Source organism: Cherax quadricarinatus, chromosome 68 (assembly GCF_038502225.1).
Source record: "Cherax quadricarinatus isolate ZL_2023a chromosome 68, ASM3850222v1, whole genome shotgun sequence".
In the NCBI taxonomy this organism is placed as follows: domain Eukaryota; kingdom Metazoa; phylum Arthropoda; class Malacostraca; order Decapoda; family Parastacidae; genus Cherax; species Cherax quadricarinatus.
In genome coordinates this window covers 116,124-140,834 of record NC_091359.1, presented here as the reverse complement: position 1 = coordinate 140,834, position 24,711 = coordinate 116,124, and the positions used below count along the sequence as shown (strand labels likewise).

The following is a 24,711-nucleotide window of genomic DNA, read 5'->3' as shown; positions in this document are numbered from 1 at the left end:
TTTCAAATTAAAAGGCTGTAGGAACAAAGCCCATTTTAAGAGTCTGATTTTAGTCACTATACACAGGAACAGGATGAAGAGATCCTGAGACATGTACAAATGCTGAATAGCCAGCCCCAAAATGAAAATTTTCTTTCCTGTGGTAAAATGTTGACATTTAAATTTAGAAGGTTGCTCGTTGATAGTAACAGTTCTGCAACCTCTCGCAGTGCAACAACAAACACCAAAGACATCTCTTTGCACCCAGGTTGGATACATCAAGTTTACACAAAAACCATCACGTTCCCTCACACACACAAATTTTAAGCACACAATGAACACAATTTGCATTACACACATTAAAATGGTACTGGCACACAGGCCATGGAAATAACATCTTTCTGCCCCCATGTTTTAGTTTATTTAAAATGTTTGCATCTCTTTGCATAAGTATCAATCTTTCTAATCCTGTAAACCTTAGTTGTTAAATGTACTTTGTGGTAGTCAGTGTTTATGCCCAGGGTGCCATCTAATTTGGGAACCATGAAGCATGGGAATGCCCACTGACTCTCACTAAGCACTACAAACTGGTGTTGGAAGAATTTCACTTCTTCCTCCATCTCCAATTTTTCATACAGATTTTTCCCACACAAAAATTGTTGAATTGGCTCAGTTTCCTTAACAATTTCCTCATGGAGTTTCAGTTTTTCCCCATTACTGACATCCCAAACTTTTATAAAGTTCCAAGGTGGCTGAGCCAACTCTCCAACATTTCTCATTAAACCCAAGCATGCATTTCCCAAAATCTTTTACACACATGTTATTTCTTGAATACGCTTTTGGTATTTCATACAGATTATTGTTTTGCAGCCCTTTACATTCCATTAAAACATTGGTCTCTCTGAATTTTTGACAGAACTTCAAACCCTTTAACCAGTTACTGTGTACACTATACTCATTCTTTTTCTGCTCAGGGGTGTGGGTTTTATATCTAACCCCTGGAAACTTCCCCCACAACATGTTCAGCTCACAGCAACTTGCCATACAGATTTTCACATGAATTGGCTCCAGTATCAGCACTTCCTCTCCAGCCTCCAGAGTATCATGGTCCACATTATGGTCCCACATCATCATCCTGGTCTGGTTGATGAGCACGTTCACTGGTACCATCCACCTCATACGAGCCAAACAGTATCTGAAACTGAGAAAAAGCTCCGAGGGGGGAGCATCACCATCCTCCCCAAGCCAATAGCTCAGAGATTCCAGAGTGCTTCCCCACTCAGCAAATACAAAGAAAGGGATCCTCTCATCCCAGTTGTTAGTATTGTCTATACCATAGGCTTGCATCATTGTCTTGAGGGTTTGATGTAATTTCTCTATTTCCCCTTGAGATGGAGAGTGATACACAGTTGAACACTGAGGCTCTACTTTTAGTCCCTTCAAAACATTTCTAAAAGACTTTGAGGTAAAGTTAGATCCTTGATATCTATTGTGTCCTGCTTAAGCCAGGTCTCAGTAAGAATAATGCAGGAGAAGGGTGTCTTTAGTGATTCAAGGAGTGCCAGGAGGTCATCATAGTGTTTGCTTAAGGACCTGATGTTGTAGTTAAGAACTGATAGACTTTTAGCACTGTTCAGGATAGTGCTGGCTTGTGATGCTGTGTAATAAAGGCAGTTACTTTCCAGTAGGTTTTAATTGGGTGTTAGATTATGGAGGTTTATATCAGGGTTGATGTGATCATTCATCTTCTAGGTTTAAATTGTGGTTATTTATATCCTGAATTATGTGTTGAGTTCTAGTACTGATATCTGTAGTAGTGGGAAGTTTGGACAAGTATATAGCTAAAGCACTTTGGTCATATAGAGTATATTAATTAATAAACATAATGAAGTTGATGTTGTCTAAGTGTTGTGCTAGAATGAGCTAAAGTACACCTAAGTATAAGCTAAAAATATAAAAATACAAATTAAAAATAGCACCAGACTCTCACTTGTAATTGCACTAAGGTCTAATATAATGAATTTGGTGTTGTCTATGTATTGAGCTAGAATGAGCTAAAGTACAACTAGGTTTAATCTAATAATATAAAAAATACTAGTTTAAAATGGCACAAGACTCTCACTTGTAATTGCACTAAGGTCTAATATAAGTTGTTAACAAGAACTAGAGTATAACTAAATTTAAATTGACAAGACAAGTTAAGGTAGCAAAAGAAAAAAAAAAAAGAAAAAAAAATTAAAATGGCAATGACTTGGTTATAATATGATAGTAAGATGGTACACAGGATAATATTAAAGTTGGAGTTGAATATACAAGCTTAAAAATTGGTAACAAAAGGTTAAGAAAAGTAAATAAAGTTGGGTGATAGTCTACAATAGAATAGGGCAATTATAAAAAAGTATATAATAAAATTTGAGGACTATTTGAGGACTGTATCCACTGTTCTTTCTAGGCATGCCTTGCATTGTAACCTTTAAGGGGGCTGTAGGGCAATTTTCCGCGCGCGCTCACCGAAAAATCGAAAAAATATGGAAATTTAGTTATATATACTGAAAAATAGCTCAACTCTTTGGCAACACAATGGTACCAGAATGAATGTTCTACGACGTTTCTACAAGAAATTATAGTCATTTATATCAGGTATGGTGACGGCGATGTTGGTAGCGAGTCTGCTCACGGCCTATATATTTTTTGGAGTTATTTTCTTGTTTTTTATCGCCTTTTCTTGCATTATTCTTTCTAATATAATAACTGACTATTTGGCATCATAAAACAGTAGGTGGGACTTATCCGCAGACTGAGCGACAGCTGGGAACCAGATGGGAACGCTCGGCAGTGTTCCAGCGCTCGAGGTGCCAGCCAGGAATCGCCCATTATTACGCTTATATCAGCTTATATATCAACTCTACGGCTTATTTGTCTATCAGAATTGATCTAATATGATATAATAAACACTCTAAATAACATACAAACATGTTATATACTCTAGACTGAATAAAATAGGCCATAATATGGCCCAGAGATTATCGGGAATATTTCGATATAAAAGTGTAACTGGTTACCCTGTTGTCTCTGAGTAAGAGAAAACGGTGTTTAGAGGCTAACTGCACTAGAACATCAGTTTACTAAGAAATACACCCAAACAAACGCGATTTTCGCGAATTTTTTTTTTTTTTTTTGAGACGGGGGGCCGGCCGGCGTTCCCGGCCGATATCTCGGAAGTAACTTATTCACCTATAATTCGAAGTGGTTCCTTTATTACTTAATTAAATGGAATAATATTCACAGATATTGTAGAATAATGATTTCTCTTATCCTGACCGTTGAGTTTTTGGAAATATTCCAAATACTTCGGGAGTTATGTGGGAGTAAAGGGCAGATTTTTTTGCAATATTCCAGAAACTAACAAACTTTATTTTTTTGTGAAATAACGATAAGGTATTTAGAGGGAAATATAACCGTCCGAATTAGTATTAGCATTGTTCTCTCGGCACCAAGTGTCCAAACAACCTTACGTAGCCCCATATAAGAATGACATCAACCCACAGGGCATTTTCAGTAAATCAGTCTTTTCTCAGTTGTTGTTTGAGGTATATTTTTGATAAATATTTTCAAGAAAGAGTGAGAACACTTTGTCTTGTGCACCAAAACTGGAGAAAATCGGACGAAAATAAACGAGTTAGGAATTTTGCCTGACGGCCCCCTTATAAAAAAGTATATAATAAAATTGGGTAATAAACCTTGCTATTTGAGGACTGTATCCACTGTTCTTTCTAGGCATGCCTTGCATTGTAACCTTTAACACTGTATTGCCTATTGGCATATTGACATCCCCTCTATAGTCTTTTTTTTTTTTTTTTTTGTAATACAGCCTCTCCTCACTTAATGATGGAGTTCTGTTCCTAAGACTACGTCGGTTAACAAATTCGTCGCTAAGCAAGCAGCATACTATAATAGTGGGTTTGTGTCATCCTTCTTTGATATTGTCTTAATGTCACCTTTGCACCATTTATGACTTTAGTATATTTTTAAATGTTTATACAGTAGTGTACTGTACGTTGTAATAAACAGAATAGAGAAAATCAGCTCTAATATATATTATTTAGGTATACATATTGGTCAGAGAGCTCGTTGTAAGTCAAAGTCGTTGGTAAGTGAGTACATTGCTAAGTAAGGAGAGGCTGTACTCAGTAACATATATAATTTCTTTGTAGTCTGTTTTTGCATATTTGCATGGTAAAAAATTTCCAACATGGCCATAAATTTGCTTGATGTTCAATTGAATGGTTAACAGCACTTTTGCAACCAAAATTTGATGTATTGCATACATTCACTATAGACATGCACAAATTCCCAAATTATTTTTATTTGATTCCAGTCATAAGAGCATTATATGTACCTAATTTCCTCAGTTTAAGTAATAAGGTAGCATGCAATTTAAAAATGTGAGAACAAGCACTAGGACATGTTTATTCAAAAAAGTTTTGATCATTTCTAATTTGATCACTTAATCACTTTGTTAAAAGCAATCAAATTCTAGTGTTTGCTCATGTGTTTTTTTTAAAGCAGTTGTTGGTATCAGTTACCAAGATGCCTGATTCTTCACCAATTACCAAGGTTTATACCGAGTCACAAACTTTTTGCCAAGACAGATTATTGGACCAACAAAGAAACCAAGTCTTTAGGAAGGATTGTTATATGGTAACATGTATTGTGACTGAGTTTTCTTTGTGTAGCATCCAGTAAATTAAACTATAACTAGCTAAGCCATGTATGTGTTTGTCCATCAGTGGTGGTGCTGCTAGATGAGCCAGCCTGGGGACTTGACCCCCTTAACACCTACTTTGTCATCTCCATACTCAGCAACCATGCCAAGAAATATAACCGCATTATCATTATTACTATGGAGAAGCCCAGGTGAGTATGTATATTATAATTTTCTCATCTTTTTATTGTTTCAGAATTTTACTTATCTAGTAAATGTTAGCATTTTCATCTTGTATCTTAGCCTTACTTTTCTACAAAATAAATATATTTATATTCAGTACAGTATATATAATATTGTAATTTAAATTTCAACAATTTCCCTACCTTTCACACTAAATTTTAATGCTACTCTCCATAAAACTTATGGAAGGGTTGTTGTAAGATTAAGACCCATATCAGGACTGTCCTGATGAATATTAAACTAACTTTCCATAAATCTGTCTACTTGCAATTTAAATATCAACCAGATTTATATATTAACCAGAAATTTACTTTGACATGAATTTAAAAAAAAATGTAATGCAAAGATTTGAACCCAAGACAAGAGGTATCATGGCCCCATCACTATGCTAATTTGCTCACTGCCTCTTTGTCAGAAAAAAATTACCCTGTAGTTGGACTGGATGTGTGTAAGGATCTGGTTGGTACACTGATCCACATTTCTGCCTAACACACACTGGCATATGATGGACAGTTTTATCAGGTTATGACTGAGTTGGGTGAGAAGGATAACAACTGCAGCTTGGTTCTGGTATCGAGTTGCTTCTTTATTTTTTAATTTCTTTTCATGTTTACATTGTAGATTTTTTATTTACTGAATGGAGTGGCTGAGACTATACAGTACCATGTTATCTTGTGCCAGAGTATTTGATAGCAAGAGATATTTGATTGGGGAACTGCAGGCCTGACCAACTAGGAGGAGGCACTGCCATATACTACTACAATGAACTGGAATGTATGAAACTTGCTTGCACAAGGGATAGCAATGGTGAATAAACAGTAGCTAAATTCACATCAGAGAACCTAAAAAACCTGTAACAGTTGGAACAGGCTACAGATTACCACACACAAATACTTACACTTTTAGTGGTAACCTTAGAAACATAACTGACTGAGAGTTGAATAAACACCACCTGATACTTCCAGGAGACTTCAACATAAACCTCATTAAAAGCAACTGACCCTCCAGTAGCTGATTTCACAAACACTATGAACAACTGCTTGCTACTACCTTCTATAAGTAAGCCAACAAGAATTTGAGGCAAGTGCCTCATTACCTCATTCGTTGATGACGGCATCTAAAGATAGTTGTTAGAAATGATTAAACTCAGTGAACAAGGTATGTCGATGGTAATAATATGGCTCTGGGCTGCATGAAATATTGTATAGCTATGTGGGTAGGTGTAACTATGTAGGCCAGGCAGACAACATAGCTAAATGCACCAGCTACCTACACCTGACTTCCTACAAATAAATACTACTCGCCTCTCACCCTTCATTAAGACTACAAATATTTTAAGGTAATTAATGAATGTACTGTGTATGTATTTGACTTTTTATTGTTTTTTAATGCCTAGTTATACTGTTAACTTAATATATGTTAGTGTACACTTGTCTTTCATTTGTATGCATTTACAAGTGGAAAAAATAGCGTTCTGCTTTCTGGTGATGTCCGCTTTCTGGCGGTAGCCTGGAACCTAACCTGCCGTATATATGGGGCCCTACTGTATACTTATATTTTAGCTTACTTATACGTATTTTAGTATACATACATTTCCATGTAAGCAAAGAGGGAAATGTATGAGAGTATAGTTGTACTAACACTCTTGTATGGGTGTGAAGTGTGGGTGATGAATGTTGCAATGAGGAGAAGGCTGGAGGCAGTGGAGATGTAAGTTTTTCTTTTTCGGGCCACCCTGCCTTGGTGGGAATCGGCCAATATGTTAATAAAAGAAAAAAATAAAAACATTTCAGTATACTGAATTGTCTTAAAGCTGAACATATAAAGTGTCTGATATCAAATGCTAAATTTTGACTAAAATTTGTATTACCATTTTGTACATTCTTCATATTTTTAATATTTGTTCCCATGTTGAGATATACAGCCTCTCCTCACTTAACAATGGAGTTCCGTTAATGAGACCATGTCGTTAAGCGAATTCGTCGCTAAGTGAGGAGCATACTATAATGGTAGTGAGTTTGTGTCAACCATCTTTGATATTGTTTTAATGGCACCCTTGCACCATTTATAACATTTCTTGTATATTTTTAAATGTTTTTACAGTAGTTTACCATATACTGAAATAACAGAATAGAGGAAATCAGCTGTTATATACATTATTTAGGTATGAATACTGGTCAGAGAGCCCGTCATTAGTCTGTTAGTATGTTGCTAAGTAAGGAGAGGCTGTACTTGTTTGGAGTGAAAAATTGGATATTAGATTAGAGAGAGGGAATGTGGAGGAAGTAAATATATTCAGATATTTGGGAGTAGTATTTGAGTAGTAGGTTGGTAGACAGCAACCACCCAGGGAGGTACTACCGTCCTGCCAAGTGAGTGTAAAACGAAAGCCTGTAATTGTCTTGCATGATGGTAGGATTGCTGGTGTCTTTTGTCTCTCATATATATGCAAGATTACAGGTACGTCTTGCTACTTCTACTTACAATTAGGTCACACTAAACATACATGTAAACGTTTATTTATACACACTCATCTGAGTTTTCTTTGATTTTATCTTAGTTCTCGTTTTTATTACTTTTCCTTTTATATCCATGGGGAAGTGGAATAAGAATCTTTCCTCCGTAAGCCATGCGTGTTGTAAAAGTCAACTAAAATGCCGGGAATAATGGGCTAGTAACCCCTTTTCCTGTAATAATTAATAAAAAGAATAAGAAAATTGTCAAAGTGGGAAGTCTGAATGTGTGTGGATGTTGTGCGAATGATGAGAAAGAGATGATTGTGGATGTTATGAATGAGAAGCTGGATGTCCTGGCTTTAAGTGAAACAGAGCTGAAGGGGGTGGGTGAGTTTCAGTGGAGAGGAATAATTGGGATTAGGTCAGGGGTTTCAAATAGAGTTAGAGCTAAACAAGAAGTAGCAATAATGTTGAAGGATAAGCTATGGCAGGAAAAGAGGGACTATAAATGTATTAATTCAAGGATTATTATTTTTATTATTAACACACTGGTCGATTCCCACCAAGGCAGGGTGGCCCGAAAAAGAAAAACTTTCACTATCATTCACTCCATCACTGTCTTGCCAGAGGGGTGCTTTACAGTACAGTTTATAAAACTGCAACATTAACACCCCTCCTTCAGAGTGCAGGCACTGTACTTCCCATCTCCAGGACTCAAGTCTGGCCTGCAGGTTTCCCTGAATCGCTTCATAAATGTTACTTTGCTCACACTCCAACAGCACGTCAAGTATTAAAAACCATTTGTCTGCATTCACTCCTATCAAACACGCTTACGCATGCCCGCTGGAAGTTCAAGCCCCTCGCACACAAAACCTCCTTCACCCCCTCCCTCCAACCTTTCCTAGGCCGACCCCTACCCCGCCTTCCTTTCACTACAGACTGATACACTCTTGAAGTCATTCTGTTTCACTCTATTCTCTCTACATGTCCGAACCACCTCAACAACTCTTCCTCAGTGCTCTGGACAACAGCTTTGGCAATCCCGCACCTCCTCCTAACTTTCAAACTACGAATTCTCTGCATTATATTCACACCACACATTGCCCTCAGACATGACATCTCCACTGCCTCCAGCCTTCTCCTCGCTGCAACATTCATCACCCATGCTTCACACCCTCTTTGCCTCCAAGGACAAAGTTCTTTGTCTCCACAGACTCCTAAGTGCACCGCTCACCCTTTTCCCCTCATCAATTCTGTGACTCGCCTCATCTCTCATAGACTCATCTGCTGACACGTCCACTCCCAAATATCTGAATACACTCACCTCCTCCATACTCTCTCCCTCCAGTCTGATATCCAGTATTTCATCACCTAATCTTTTTGTTATCCTCATAACCGTACTCTTTCCTGTGTTCACTCTTAATTTTCTTCTTTTACATCCCCTACCAAATTCATCCACCAACCTCTGCAACTTCTCTTCAGAATCTCCCAAGCGCACAGTGTCATCAGCAAAGAGCAACTCTGACAACTCCCACTTTGTGTGATACTTTATCTTTTAACTCCACACCTCTTGCCAAGACCCTCGCATTTACTTCTCTTACAACCCCATCTATAAATATATTGAACAACCATGGTGACATCACACATCCTTGTCTAAGGCCTACTTTTACTAGGAAATAATCTCCCTCTTTCCTACATACTCTAACTTGAGCCTCACTATCCTTGTAAAAACCCTTCACTGCTTTCAGTAACCTACCTCCTATACCATACACCTGCAACACCTGCCACATTGCTCCCCTATCCACCCTGTCATATGCCTTTTCCAAATCCATAAATGCCACAAAAACCTCTTTAGCCTTATCTAAATACTGTTCACATATATGTTTCACTGTAAACACCTGGTCCACACACCCCCCTACCTTTCCTAAAGCCTCCTTGTTCATCTGCTATCCTATTCTACGTCCTACTCTTAATTCTTTCAATAATAACTCTACCATACACTTTACCAGGTATACTCAACAGACTTATCCCCCTATAATTTTTGCACTCTTTTGTCCCCTTTGCCTTTATACAAAGGAACTATGCATGCTCTCTGCCAATCCCTGGGTACCTTACCCTCTTCCATACATTTATTAAATAATAGCACCAACCACTCCAAAACTATATCCCCACCTGCTTTTAACATTTCTATCTTTATCCCATCAATCCCAGCTGCCTTACCCCCTTTCATTTTACCTACTGCCTCACGAACTTCCCCCACACTCACAACTGGCTCTTCCTCACTCCTACTAGATGTTATTCCTCCTTGCCCTATTCACAAAGTCACAGTTTCCCTATCTTCTTCAACATTTAACATTTCCTCAAAATATTCCCTCCATCTTCCCAATACCTCTAACTCTCCATTTAATAACTCTCCTCTCCTATTTTTAACTGACAAATCCATTTGTTCTCTAGGCTTCCTTAACTTGTTAACCTCACTCCAAAACTTTTTCTTGTTTTCGACGAAATTTGTTAATATCTCGCCCACTCTCATTTGCTCTCTTTTTACATTGCTTCACCACTCTCTTAACCTCTCTCTTTTTCTCCATATACTCTTCCCTCCTTGCATCACTTCTGCTTTGTAAGAACTTCTCATATGCTAACTTTTTCTCCCTTACTACTCTCTTTACATCATTCCACCAATCGCTCCTCTTCCCTCCCGCACCCACTTTCCTGTAACCACAAACTTCTGCTGAACACTCTAACACTACATTTTTAAATCTACCCCATACCTTTTCGACCCCATTGCCTATGCTCTCATTAGCCCATCTATCCTCCAATAGCTGTTTATATCTTACCCTAACTGCCTCCTCTTTTAGTTTATAAACCTTCACCTCTCTCTTCCCTGATGCTTCTATTCTCCTTGTATCCCATCTACCTTTTACTCTCAGTGTAGCTACAACTAAAAAGTGATCTGACATATCTGTGGCCCCTCTATAAACATGTACATCCTGAAGTCTACTCAACAGTCTTCTATCTTTTTTTTTTTTTTTGTTTTTTTTTTTAAACAAGTCGGCCGTCTCCCACCGAGGCAGGGTGACCCAAAAAAGAAAGAAAATCCCCAAAAAGAAAATACTTTCATCATTCAACACTTTCACCACACTCGCACATTATCACTGTTTTTGCAGAGGTGCTCAGAATACAACAGTCTAGAAGCATACACATATAAAGATACACAACATATCCCTCCAAACTGCCAATATCCCAAACCCCTCCTTTAAAGTGCAGGCATTGTACTTCCCATTTCCAGGACTCAAGTCCGACTATATGAAAATAACCGGTTTCCCTGAATCCCTTCACTAAATATTACCCTGCTCACACTCCAACAGATCGTCAGGTCCCAAGTACCATTCGTCTCCATTCACTCCTATCTAACACGCTCACGCACGCTTGCTGGAAGTCCAAGCCCCTTACCCACAAAACCTCCTTTACCCCCTCTCTCCAACCCTTTCGAGGACGACCCCTACCCCGCCTTCCTTCCCCTATAGATTTATATGCTTTCCATGTCATTCTACTTTGATCCATTCTCTCTAAATGACCAAACCACCTCAACAACCCCTCTTCTGCCCTCTGACTAATACTTTTATTAACTCCACACCTTCTCCTAATTTCCACACTCCGAATTTTCTGCATAATATTTACACCACACATTGCCCTTAAACAGGACATCTCCACTGCCTCCAACCGTCTCCTCGCTGCTGCATTTACCACCCAAGCTTCACACCCATATAAGAGTGTTGGTACTACTATACTTTCATACATTCCCTTCTTTGCCTCCATAGATAACGTTTTTTGACTCCACATATACCTCAACGCACCACTCGCCTTTTTTCCCTCATCAATTCTATGATTAACCTCATCCTTCATAAATCCATCTGCCGACACGTCAACTCCCAAGTATCTGAAAACATTCACTTCTTCCATACTCCTCCTCCCCAATTTGATATCCAATTTTTCTTTATCTAAATCATTTGGCACCCTCATCACCTTACTCTTTTCTATGTTCACTTTCAACTTTCTACCTTTACACACATTCCCAAACTCATCCACTAACCTTTGCAGTTTTTCTTTAGAATCTCCCATAAGCACAGTATCATCAGCAAAAAGTAACTGTGTCAATTCCCATTTTAAATTTGATTCCCCATAATTTAATCCCAGCCCTCTCCCAAACACCCTAGCATTTACTTCCTTAACAACCCCATCTATAAATATATTAAACAACCATGGTGACATTACACATCCCTGTCTAAGACCTACTTATACCGGGAAGTAGTCTCCCTCTCTTCTACACACCCTAACCTGAGCCTGACTATCCTCATAAAAACTCTTTACAGCATTTAATAACTTACCACCTATTCCATATACTTGCAACATCTGCCACATTGCTCCTCTATCCACTCTATCATATGCCTTTTCTAAATCCATAAATGCAATAAAAACTTCCCTATCTTTATCTAAATACTGTTCACATATATGCTTCAATGTAAACACCTGATCTACACATCCCCTACCCACTCTAAAACCTCCTTGCTCATCTGCAATCCTACATTCTGTCTTGCCTCTAATTCTTTCAATTATAACCCTACCGTACACTTTTCCTGGTATACTCAGTAAGCTTATTCCTCTATAATTTTTACAATCTCTTTTGTCCCCTTTCCCTTTATATAAAGGGACTATACATGCTCTCTGCCAATCCCTAGGTACCTTCCCCTCTTTCATACATTTATTAAACAAAAGTACCAACCACTCCAACACTATATCCCCCCCTGCTTTTAACATTTCTGTCATGATCCCATCACTTCCAACTGCTTTACCCCCTTTCATTTTACGTAATGCCTCACGTACCTCCCCCACACTTACATTCTGCTCTTCTTCACTCCTAAAAGATGGTATACCTCCCTGACCAGTGCATGAAATTACTGCCTCTGTTTCTTCCTTAACATTTAAAAGTTCCTCAACATATTCTCGCCATCTACCTAAATACCTCCATCTCCCCATCTACTAACTCCCCTACTCTGTTTTTAACTGACAAATCCATATTTTCCCTAGGCTTTCTTAACTTGTTTAACTCACTCCAAAATTTTTTCTTATTTTCATTAAAATTTCTTGACAGTGCCTCTCCCACTCTATCATCTGCTCTCCTTTTGCACTCTCTCACCACTCTCTTTACCTTTCTTTTACTCTCCATATACTCTGCTCTTCTTATAACACTTCTGCTTTGTAAAAACCTCTCATAAGCTACCTTTTTCTCTTTTATCACACCCTTTACTTCATCATTCCACCAATCACTCCTCTTTCCTCCTGCCCCCACCCTCCTATAACCACAAACTTCTGCCCCACATTCTATCTACCAATACATAATCCAACAAACTACTGTCATTTCGCCCTACATCATATCTTGTATACTTATTTATCCTCTTTTCCCCAAAATATGTATTACCTATAACTAAACCCCTTTCTATACAAAGTTCAATCAAAGGGCTCCCATTATCATTTACACCTGGCACCCCAAACTTACCTACCACACCCACTCTAAAAGTTTCTCCTACTTTAGCATTCAGGTCCCCTACCACAATTACTCTCTCACTTGGTTCAAAGGTTCCTATACATTCACTTAACATATCCCCAAATCTCTCTCTCTACTCTACATTCCTCTCTTCTCCAGGTGCATACACGCTTATGACCCACTTTTCACATCCAACCTTTACTTTAATCCACATAATCCTTGAATTTACACATTCATATTTTCTCTTCTCCTTCCATAACTGATCCTTCAATATTACTGCTACCCCTTCCTTAGCTCTAATTCTCTCAGATACTCCAGATTTAATCCCATTTATTTCTCCCCACCAAAACTCCCCTACCCCCTTCAGCTTTGTTTCGCTTAGGGCCAGGACATCCAACTTCTTTTCATTCATAACATCAGCAGTCATCTGTTTCTTGTCATCTGAACTACATCCATGCACATTCAAACATCCCAGTTTTAAAGTTTTTCTTCTCTTTTTTAGTAAATGTTTACAGGAGAAGGGGTTACTAGCCTATTGCTCCCGGCATTTTAGTCGCCTCATACGACACGCATGGCTTACGGAGGAAAGATTCTTTTCCACTTCCCCATGGACAATAGAAGAAATAAAGAAGAACAAGAGCTATTTAGAAAAAGGAGAAAAACCTAGATGTATGTATACAGTGGACCCCCGGTTAACGATATTTTTTCTCTCCAGAAGTATGTTCAGGTGCCAGTACTGACTGAACTTGTTCCCATAAGGAATATTGTGAAGTAGATTAGTCTTTTTCAGACCCCCAAACATACACGTACAAACGCACTTACATAAATACACTTACATAATTGGTCGCATTCGGAGGTGATCGTTATGCGGGGGTCCACTGTATATATATGCATGTGCGTGTCTGTGAAGTGTGACCAAAGTGTATGTAGGAGTTTCAAGATATCCCTGTTATCTAGCATGTTTGAGACAGAAAAAGACACCAGCAATCCTACCATCATGTAAAACAGTTACAGGTTTCTGTTTCACAGTCATCTGGCAGGATGGTAGTACTTCCCTGGGTGGTTGCTGTCTACCAACCTACTGGAGTAAAATAAAGGTTGGATGTGAAAAGTGGGTTATAGTAAGCATATATGCACCTGGAGAAGAGAGAAGTGTAGAGGAGAGATAGAAATTTTGGGAAATGTTGAGTGAATGCGTGGGGAGTTTTGAACCAAGTGTGAGAGTACTTGTGGTTGGGGATTTCAATGATAAAGTGGATAAAAATGTTGTGGAGGGAGTTGTAGGTAAATTTGGGGTGCCAGGGGTAAATAAAAATGGGGAACCTTTAATTGAGCTATGTGTAGAAAGAGGTTTGGTAATAAGTAATACATATTTTATGAAAAAGAGGATAAATAAATATACAAGGTATGATATAGCACATAATGAAAGTAGTTTGTTAGATTATGTATTGGTGGATGAAAGGTTGATGGGTAGGCTCCAGGATGTACATATTTATAGAGGGGCAACTGATATAGTGGATCATTATCTAGTTGTAGCTACAGTTAGAATAAGAGGTAGATGGGATAAAAGGAAAATGGCAACAACAAGTAAGAGGGAGGTGAAAGTGTATAAGCTAAGGGAGGAGGAAGTTTGGGTGAAATATAAGCAATTATTGGCAGAAAGGTGGGCTTGGGGAAGTATGAGTAGTGGGGGGATTGAAGAGGGTTGGAATAGTTTTAAAAATGCAGTATTAGAATGTGGGGCAGAAGTTTGTGGTAATAGGAGGGTGGGTGCAGGAGGAAAGAGGAGTGATTGGTGGATTGATGAAGTAAAGGTTGTGATAAAAGAGAAAAAGGTAGCTTATGAGAGGTTTTTACAAAGCAGAAGTGTTATAAGAAGAGTAGAGTATATAGGTAGTAGGTTGGTAGACAGCAACCACCCAGGGAAGTACTACCGTCCTGCCAGATGACTGTGAAACAAAAACCTGTAACTGTTTTGCATGATGGTAGGATTGCTGGTTTCTTTTTCTGTCTCATAAACACGCTAAGATAACAGGGATATCTTGCTACTCCTACTTACACTTTGGTCACACTTCACAGACACGCACATGCATATATATATATACATACATCTAGGTTTTTCTCCTTTTTCTAAATAGCTCTTGTTCTTTTTTATTTCTTCTATTGTCCATGGGGAAGTGGAAAAGAATCTTTCCTCCGTAAGCCATGCGTGTCGTATGAGGCGACTAAAATGCCGGGAGCAATGGGCTGGTGACCCCTTCTCCTGTATACAATTACTAAAAAAGAGAAGAAGAAAAACTTTATAAAACTGGGTTGCTTAAATGTGCGTGGATGTAGTGCGGATGACAAGAAACAGATGATTGCTGATGTTATGAATGAAAAGAAGTTGGATGTCCTGGCCCTAAGCGAAACAAAGCTGAAGGGGGTAGGAGAGTTTCAGTGGGGGGAAATAAATGGGATTAAATCTGGAGTATCTGAGAGAGTTAGAGCAAAGGAAGGGGTAGCAGTAATGTTAAATGATCAGTTATGGAAGGAGAAAAGAGAATATGAATGTGTAAATTCAAGAATTATGTGGATTAAAGTAAAGGTTGGATGCGAGAAGTGGGTCATAATAAGCGTGTATGCACCTGGAGAAGAGAGGAATGCAGAGGAGAGAGAGAGATTTTGGGAGATGTTAAGTGAATGTATAGGAGCCTTTGAACCAAGTGAGAGAGTAATTGTGGTAGGGGACTTGAATGCTAAAGTAGGAGAAACTTTTAGAGAGGGTGTGGTAGGTAAGTTTGGGGTGCCAGGTGTAAATGATAATGGGAGCCCTTTGATTGAACTTTGTATAGAAAGGGGTTTAGTTATAGGTAATACATATTTTAAGAAAAAGAGGATAAATAAGTATACACGATATGATGTAGGGCGAAATGACAGTAGTTTGTTGGATTATGTATTGGTAGATAAAAGACTGTTGAGTAGACTTCAGGATGTACATGTTTATAGAGGGGCCACAGATATATCAGATCACTTTCTAGTTGTAGCTACACTGAGAGTAAAAGGTAGATGGGATACAAGGAGAATAGAAGCATCAGGGAAGAGAGAGGTGAAGGTTTATAAACTAAAAGAGGAGGCAGTTAGGGTAAGATATAAACAGCTATTGGAGGATAGATGGGCTAATGAGAGCATAGGCAATGGGGTCGAAGAGGTATGGGGTAGGTTTAAAAATGTAGTGTTAGAGTGTTCAGCAGAAGTTTGTGGTTACAGGAAAGTGGGTGCAGGAGGGAAGAGGAGCGATTGGTGGAATGATGATGTAAAGAGAGTAGTAAGGGAGAAAAAGTTAGCATATGAGAAGTTTTTACAAAGTAGAAGTGATGCAAGGAGGGAAGAGTATATGGAGAAAAAGAGAGAAGTTAAGAGAGTGGTGAAGCAATGTAAAAAGAGAGCAAATGAGAGAGTGGGTGAGATGTTATCAACAAATTTTGTTGAAAATAAGAAAAAGTTTTGGAGTGAGATTAACAAGTTAAGAAAGCCTAGAGAACAAATGGATTTGTCAGTTAAAAATAGGAGAGGAGAGTTATTAAATGGAGAGGTAGAGGTATTGGGAAGATGGAAGGAATATTTTGAGGAATTGTTAAATGTTGATGAAGATAGGGAAGCTGTGATTTCGTGTATAGGGCAAGGAGGAATAACATCTTGTAGGAGTGAGGAAGAGCCAGTTGTGAGTGTGGGGGAAGTTCGTGAGGCAGTAGGTAAAATGAAAGGGGGTAAGGCAGCCGGGATTGATGGGATAAAGATAGAAATGTTAAAAGCAGGTGGGGATATAGTTTTGGAGTGGTTGGTGCAATTATTTAATAAATGTATGGAAGAGGGTAAGGTACCTAGGGATTGGCAGAGAGCATGCATAGTTCCTTTGTATAAAGGCAAAGGGGATAAAAGAGAGTGCAAAAATTATAGGGGGATAAGTCTGTTGAGTGTACCTGGTAAAGTGTATGGTAGAGTTATAATTGAAAGAATTAAGAGTAAGACGGAGAATAGGATAGCAGATGAACAAGGAGGCTTTAGGAAAGGTAGGGGGTGTGTGGACCAGGTGTTTACAGTGAAACATATAAGTGAACAGTATTTAGATAAGGCTAAAGAGGTCTTTGTGGCATTTATGGATTTGGAAAAGGCGTATGACAGGGTGGATAGGGGGGCAATGTGGCAGATGTTGCAAGTGTATGGTGTAGGAGGTAGGTTACTGAAAGCAGTGAAGAGTTTTTACGAGGATAGTGAGGCTCAAGTTAGAGTATGTAGGAAAGAGGGAAATTTTTTCCCAGTAAAAGTAGGCCTTAGACAAGGATGTGTGATGTCACCGTGGTTGTTTAATATATTTATAGATGGGGTTGTAAGAGAAGTAAATGCGAGGGTCTTGGCAAGAGGCGTGGAGTTAAAAGATAAAGAATCACACACAAAGTGGGAGTTGTCACAGCTGCTCTTTGCCGATGACACTGTGCTCTTGGGAGATTCTGAAGAGAAGTTGCAGAGATTGGTGGATGAATTTGGTAGGGTGTGCAAAAGAAGAAAATTAAAGGTGAATACAGGAAAGAGTAAGGTTATGAGGATAACAAAAAGATTAGGTGATGAAAGATTGAATATCAGATTGGAGGGAGAGAGTATGGAGGAGGTGAACGTATTCAGATATTTGGGAGTGGACGTGTCAGCGGATGGGTCTATGAAAGATGAGGTGAATCATAGAATTGATGAGGGAAAAAGAGTGAGTGGTGCACTTAGGAGTCTGTGGAGACAAAGAACTTTGTCCTTGGAGGCAAAGAGGGGAATGTATGAGAGTATAGTTTTACCAACGCTCTTATATGGGTGTGAAGCGTGGGTGATGAATGTTGCAGCGAGGAGAAGGCTGGAGGCAGTGGAGATGTCATGTCTGAGGGCAATGTGTGGTGTGAATATAATGCAGAGAATTCGTAGTTTGGAAGTTAGGAGGAGGTGCGGGATTACCAAAACTGTTGTCCAGAGGGCTGAGGAAGGGTTGTTGAGGTGGTTCGGACATGTAGAGAGAATGGAGCGAAACAGAATGACTTCAAGAGTGTATCAGTCTGTAGTGGAAGGAAGGCGGGGTAGGGGTCGGCCTAGGAAGGGTTGGAGGGAGGGGGTAAAGGAGGTTTTGTGTGCGAGGGGCTTGGACTTCCAGCAGGCATGCGTGAGCGTGTTTGATAGGAGTGAATGGAGACAAATGGTTTTTAATACTTGACGTGCTGTTGGAGTGTGAGCAAAGTAACATTTATGAAGGGATTCAGGGAAACCGGCAGGCCGGACTTGAGTCCTGGAGATGGGAAGTACAGTGCCTGCACTCTGAAGGAGGGGTGTTAATGTTGCAGTTTAAAAACTGTAGTGTAAAGCACCCTTCTGGCAAGACAGTGATGGAGTGAATGATGGTGAAAGTTTTTCTTTTTCGGGCCACCCTGCCTTGGTGGGAATCGGCCGGTGTGATAATAAAAAAAAAAAAATAGAGTATATGGAGAGTAAAAGAAAGGTGAAGAGAGGGTGAGAGAGTGCAAAAGGAGAGCAGATGATAGAGTGGGAGAGGCAGTGTCAATAAATTTTAATGAAAATAAGAAAAAATTTTGGAGCGAGTTAAACAAGTTAAGAATGCCTAGGGAACGAATGGATTTGTCAGTTAAAAACAGAGTAGGGGAGTTAGTAGATGGGAAGATGGAGGTATTGGGTAAATGACGAGAATATTTTGAGGAACTTTTAAATGTCGACGAAGAAAGGGAGGCGGTAATTTCATGCACTGGCCATGGAGGTACACCATCTTTTAGGAGTGAAGAAGAGCAGGATGTGAGTGTGGGGGAGGTGCGCGAGGCATTATGTAGAATGAAAGGGGGTAAAGCAGCTGGAACTAACGGGATCATGACAGAAATGTTAAAAGCAGGGGACGACATAGTGTTGGAGTAGTTGGTATTATTGTTTAATAAATGTATGAAAGGGGAATGTACCTAGGGATTGGCGGAGAGCGTGTATAGTCCCTTTATATAAAAGGAAGGGGGACAAAAGAGATTGTAAAAATTATAGAGGAATAAGTTTACTGAGTATACCATGAAAAGTATATGGTAGGGTTATTATTGAAAGAATTAGAGGTAAGACAGAATGTAGAATTGCAGATGAGCAAGGAGGTTTTAGAGTGGGTAGGGGATGTGTAGATCAGGTGTTTACATTGAAGCATATATGTGAACAGTATTTAGATAAAGGTAGGGAAGTTTTTATTGCATTTATGGATTTAGAAAAGGCATATGATAAAGTGGATAGGAGAGCAATGTGGTAGATGTTGCAAGTATATGGAATAGGTGGTAAGTTACTAAATGCTGTAAAGAGTTTTTATGAGGATAGTGAGGCTCAGATTAGGGTGTGTAGAAGAGAGGGAGACTACTTCCCGGTAAAAGTAGGTCTTAGACAGGGATGTGTAATGTCAGCATGGTTGTTTAATATATTTATGGATGGGGTTGTAAAAGAAGTAAATGCTAGGGTGTTCGGGAGAGGGGTGGGATTGAATTATGGGGAATTAAATACAAAATGGGAATTGTCACAGTTACTTTTTGGTGATGATACTGTGCTTATGGGAGATTCTTAAGAAAAATTGCAAAGGTTAGTGGACAAATTTTTGAGTGTGTGTAAAGGTAGAAAGTTGAAAGTGAACATAGAAAAGAGTAAGGTGATGAGGGTATCAAATGATTTAGATAAAGAAAAATTGAATATCAAATTGGGGAGGAGTATGGAAGAAGTGAATGTTTTCAGATATTTGGGAGTTGACGTGTCAGCGGATGGATATATGAAGGATGAGTTTAATCATAGAATTGATGAAGGAAAAAAGGTGAGTGGTGCATTGAGGTATATGTGGAGGCAAAAAATGTTATCTATGGAGGCAAAGAAGGGAATGTATGAAAGTATAGTAGTACCAACTCTCTTATATGGGTGTGAAGCTTGGGTTGTAAATGCTGCAGCGAGGAGGTGGTTGGAGGCAGTGGAGATGTCCTGTCTAAGGGCAATGTGTGGTGTAAATATTATGCAGAAAATTCGGAGTGTGGAAATTAAGAGAAAGTGTGGAGTTAATAAAAGTATTAGTCAGAGGGCTGAAGAGGGTTTGTTGAGGTGGTTTGGTCATTTAGAGAGAATGGATCAAAGTAGAATGACATGGAGAGCGTATAAATCTGTAGGGAAAGGAAGGCGGGGTAGGGGTCGTCCTCGAAAAGGTTGGAGGGAGGGGGTAAATGAGGTGTTGTGGGCGAGGGGTTTGGACTTCCAGCAAGCATGCTTGAGCATGTTAGATAGGAGTAAATGGAGACAAGTGGTATTTGGGACCTGACGAGCTGTTGGAATGTGAGCAGGGTAATATTTAGTGAAGGGATTCAGGGAAACCAGTTATTTTATATAACCGGACTTGAGTCCTGGAAATGGGAAGTACAGTGCCTGCAGTCTATAGGAGGGGTTTGGGATATTGGCAGTTTGGAGGGATATTTTGCGTTTTTTTATATGTAACATTTATGAAGGGATTCAGGGAAACCGGCAGGCCGGACTCGAGTCCTGGAGATGGGAAGTACAGTGTCTGCACTCTTAAGGAGGGGTGTTAATATTGCAGTTTGAAAACTGTAGTGTAAAGCACCCTTCTGGTAAGACAGTGATGGAGTGAGTGATGGTGAAAGTTTTTCTTTTTCGAGCCACCCTGCCTTGGTGGGAATCGGCCAGTGTGCTAATAAAATAAAAAAAAATACTTCTAAAGCGTTGTATTCTGGGCACCTCTGCAAAAAGTGATTGTGTGAGTGAGGTGAAAGTGTTGAATGATGAAAGTATTTTCATTTGGGGGATTTTCTTTGTTTTTGGGTCACCCTGCCTCAGTGGGAGACGGCTGACTTGTTAAGAAAGAAAAAAAAATGGGAGTAGAATAATTGGCAGATGGGCCCATGAACAGGAACAGTGCAAGAATATCTGGCACTGCCCTGGGGTGTCTTATCTGGTTGGAATTTGGAGGGAGGCTAGGAGACTTGTTTTGAAGCAATTTCATTATTATTATTACTTTATATTTGGGGGTCTGAGGTAACTAGGGTGAGGAGGGCTTGTGCCTTCCAAATGGTATTACACTGAGTCTTATATTTTTTTTTCCTCCACAGGTCTGATATTCTGCCTTTCCTGGACCGTGTGACATACTTGTGTCTGGGTGATGTTGTATACACAGGTTCTACCAGGCACATGATTGATTACTTTAGAAGTATTGGCTTTCCCTGCCCAGAGCTTGAAAATCCACTAATGTATTATTGTAAGTACTGTTGTGTTGTAAGTACAGTACTATTACAGTGCAAGTGCTGTTGGTGTATATTGTTACGTTGTGAGTGCTATTGGTGTACACTGTTAAATTGTGAGTCCTGTTGGTGTGCACTGTTGCATTGTGAATACTGTTACATTGTGTTATTAGTGTGTACTGGGGGATTTCAACTTGAGACACCTAAAATGGAGTATAGCAAACAATGTTTTAGCAGAGATCACCCCAGGAGGCAGCTCAGATGAAAATTCACACACATGAGCTATTAACCCTTTGACTGTTGCAACATCAAATCCTGAAATGTTTCCTGGTGTTGAAAAATTTTTTGAAAAAAAAAAAAAAATTTCCTCATGAAATGATAGAATCTTTTCCCGATGGTAATGACACCAAAAGTACGAAAATTGATCGAAAACTTATGGAATTATGCTCCCACGCGAAGTTAGAGATCTCGGCAATATATACACATCGGCGATTTCGCCGACTTTGAGCCCAATTTTCAGCCAATTCCATTGTTCCAGTCGACCAAACTCATAGGTATTACTTTAGATCTATATTTTTTCTATCAACAGAGTACAAGAAACTGCCCATTTACCGATTTCAACTACCCAATAAAGTGGTCAGAAATTGGCAATTTGGCCATTTTCATGCAAATTAAAAAAGATGCCAATTTCAAAATAGGGTCCAGAATAAACAATACAGACATTCTTGGCACTAAAATAACATATCCTCTGTTCATTAGTTATGTCTCCAGGCCCCTCTTATATTACTCTTGCTTTCTATTTTGATTTTTTATTCACACAAAAAATAGAAAATTTACTGTTATGCAGACTACTGCATTTTTGTAAAAATGGTATAAATAATATCAGTGCACTAGTTAAAGAATATTAGACTCCCCAGTTGACATGTATTGGATGTGTGGTGTGATTTGCTTACTCTTGAACATTGGTAAAAATCGAACATTTCTGCTACTTTGAGCTCAATTTCAAGGTCGTTTTCATCGTGAAACTAATCAAAATCATCTCTATTTCTGTAATATGTTTTCCATTCTATCAAATGAGACCAAGAAAACGAGAATACAACCATAAATACTATAGGAAAATGCACCTTAAAGTTGGCATTTTAATCCAAAAACACGGTCTGAGTTTTTCTTCTCTCATTATGCACTGCATGCTGCAGGATTTTTTTTTATACAGTGCACACTGACCACACAGACCCATTCTCTCACACGTGGGCCTACCAGCTTTCTTCTGCTTTATTTGAAGCCGCTAGAATTCTTGAGTATATATATGTTCGAAACACTGGCTCGTAAGACGTATATATACAGCTGAAACAGTCAAAGGGTTAAATCTCTGCACCAAATTCACCTTAAACTAGCAAATAATAGAGCCTACAAGACTAGAAAATACACTGGACCTCATCTTCACTAACAACAATGATCTGATATGTAATATAACCGTATCAAAGACAATACACTCAGATCAGAGCATAAATAGAGGTACAGACATGTATGAGCAGGGCTCCTGACCAGCAAAATGTGATCAGTTATGAGGGTGCCTTACATACACTGGAACAAATCAACCATGTCCTAAATGAAACGAGCCGGGAAGATATCCTAATCAACATGGATCTGAACCTTTGCCATGAAAAAATTAACTCTGTGGCACTTGAGGTCTGCTCAAGGCAAATTCCACTAAGAAAAATATAGAAGATGTAAACTAGAAAGAGAGAGATGCTCCCTATACAGGCAAAGGTGAACAATCACAGAGCTGCTGAGAGGGGCCAGTACGTATATCTGAAATACGAAGGGATGCACTTGTCAGAAATAACAATTATTGAACTTAAGCATAAGGGATCTTACAGGAGACAAGAATCTCAGGAAGAACTTAAAGCCATAAATGAAACTGAAAGAAACCCAAAATACAGCCTCTTCTCACTGAATGATGGAGTTCCGTTCCTAAGACCATGTTGGTAAACGAATTTGTTGCTAAGCAAGGAGCATACTATACTGGTAGTGGGTTTGTCAACCATCTTTGATATTGTTTTAATGCCACCTTTGCACCACTTATAACATTTTCAGTATATTTTAAATATTTATACAGTAAAGTACTATACAATGGACCCCTGCAAATTCGCGGTTCTGAATTTGCAGCTTCAGTAATTCGTGGATTTTTTCTTAGAACTTAACTAATAATTGTTCACAGAAATCCCCGCAAATTCGTGGAATTATTTTTTAGCTTTTTTGTGGCAATATATAATTTTTTGTTTTAACGCTAAATAGAAGAGAGAAGTGTAGAGGAGAGAGAGAGATTTTGGGAAATGTTGAGTGAATGCGTGGGGAGTTTTGAATCAAGTGTGAGAGTAATGGTGGTTGGGGATTTCAATGCTAAAGTGGGTAAAAATGTTATGGAGGGAGTAGTAGGTAAATTTGGGGAGCCAGGGGTAAATGTAAATGGGGAGCCTTTAATTGAGCTATGTGTAGAAAGAAATTTGGTAATAAGTAATACATATTTTATGAAAAAGAGGATAAATAAATATACAAGGTATGATGTAGCACGTAATGAAAGTAGTTTATTAGATTATGTATTGGTGGATAAAAGGTTGATGGGTAGGCTCCAGGATGTACATGTTTATAGAGGGGCAACTGATATATCGGATCATTATTTAGTTGTAGCTACAGTTAGAGTAAGAGGTAGATGGGAAAAGAGGAAGGTGGCAACAACAAGTAAGAGGGAGGTGAAAGTGTATAAACTAAGGGAGGAGGAAGTTCGGGTGAGATATAAGCGACTATTGGCAGAAAGGTGGGATAGTGCAAAGATGAGTAATGGGGGGGTTGAAGAGGGTTGGAATAGTTTTAAAAATGCAGTATTAGAATGTGGGGCAGAAGTTTGTGGTTATAGGAGGGTGGGTGCAGGAGGAAAGAGGAGTGATTGGTGGAATGATGAAGTAAAGGGTGTGATAAAAGAGAAAAAGGTAGCTTATGAGAGGTTTTTACAAAGCAGAAGTGTTATAAGAAGAGCAGAATATATGGAGAGTAAAGAAAGGTAAAGAGAGTGGTGAGAGAGTGCAAAAGGAGAGCAGATGATAGAGTGGGAGAGGCACTGTCAAGAAATTTTAATGAAAATAAGAAAAAATTTTGGAGTGAGTTAAACAAGTTAAGAAAGCCAAGGGAAAATATGGATTTGTCAGTTAAAAACAGAGTAGGGGAGTTAGTAGATGGGGAGATGGAGGTATTAGGTAGATGGCGAGAATATTTTGAGGAACTTTTAAATGTTAAGGAAGAAACAGAGGCAGTAATTTCATGCACTGGTCAGGGAGGTATACCATCTTTTAGGAGTGAAGAAGAGCAGAATGTAAGTGTGGGGGAGGTACGTGAGGCATTACGTAAAATGAAAGGGGGTAAAGCAGCTGGTACTGATGGGATCATGACAGAAATGTTAAAAGCAGGGGGGGATATAGTGTTGGAGTGGTTGGTACTTTTGTTCAATAAATG

The 24,711-nt window shown here is 39.0% G+C and overlaps 1 protein-coding gene across 6 annotated transcripts in view; it reads left to right on the top strand.

Annotated features, from left to right (window-relative positions):
- Positions 1-24,711, top strand: part of LOC128697880 (ATP-binding cassette sub-family G member 5) — a 130,941-nt gene that overhangs the window by 43,608 nt on the left and 62,622 nt on the right. For all 6 annotated transcript variants that reach the window (XM_053789876.2, XM_053789874.2, XM_070099533.1 and 3 more), the window contains 2 exons: positions 4,770-4,896; positions 21,073-21,218. In XM_053789876.2, coding sequence (XP_053645851.1) covers positions 4,770-4,896; positions 21,073-21,218 — 273 coding nt within the window. The remainder of the gene's footprint in view (positions 1-4,769; positions 4,897-21,072; positions 21,219-24,711) is intronic.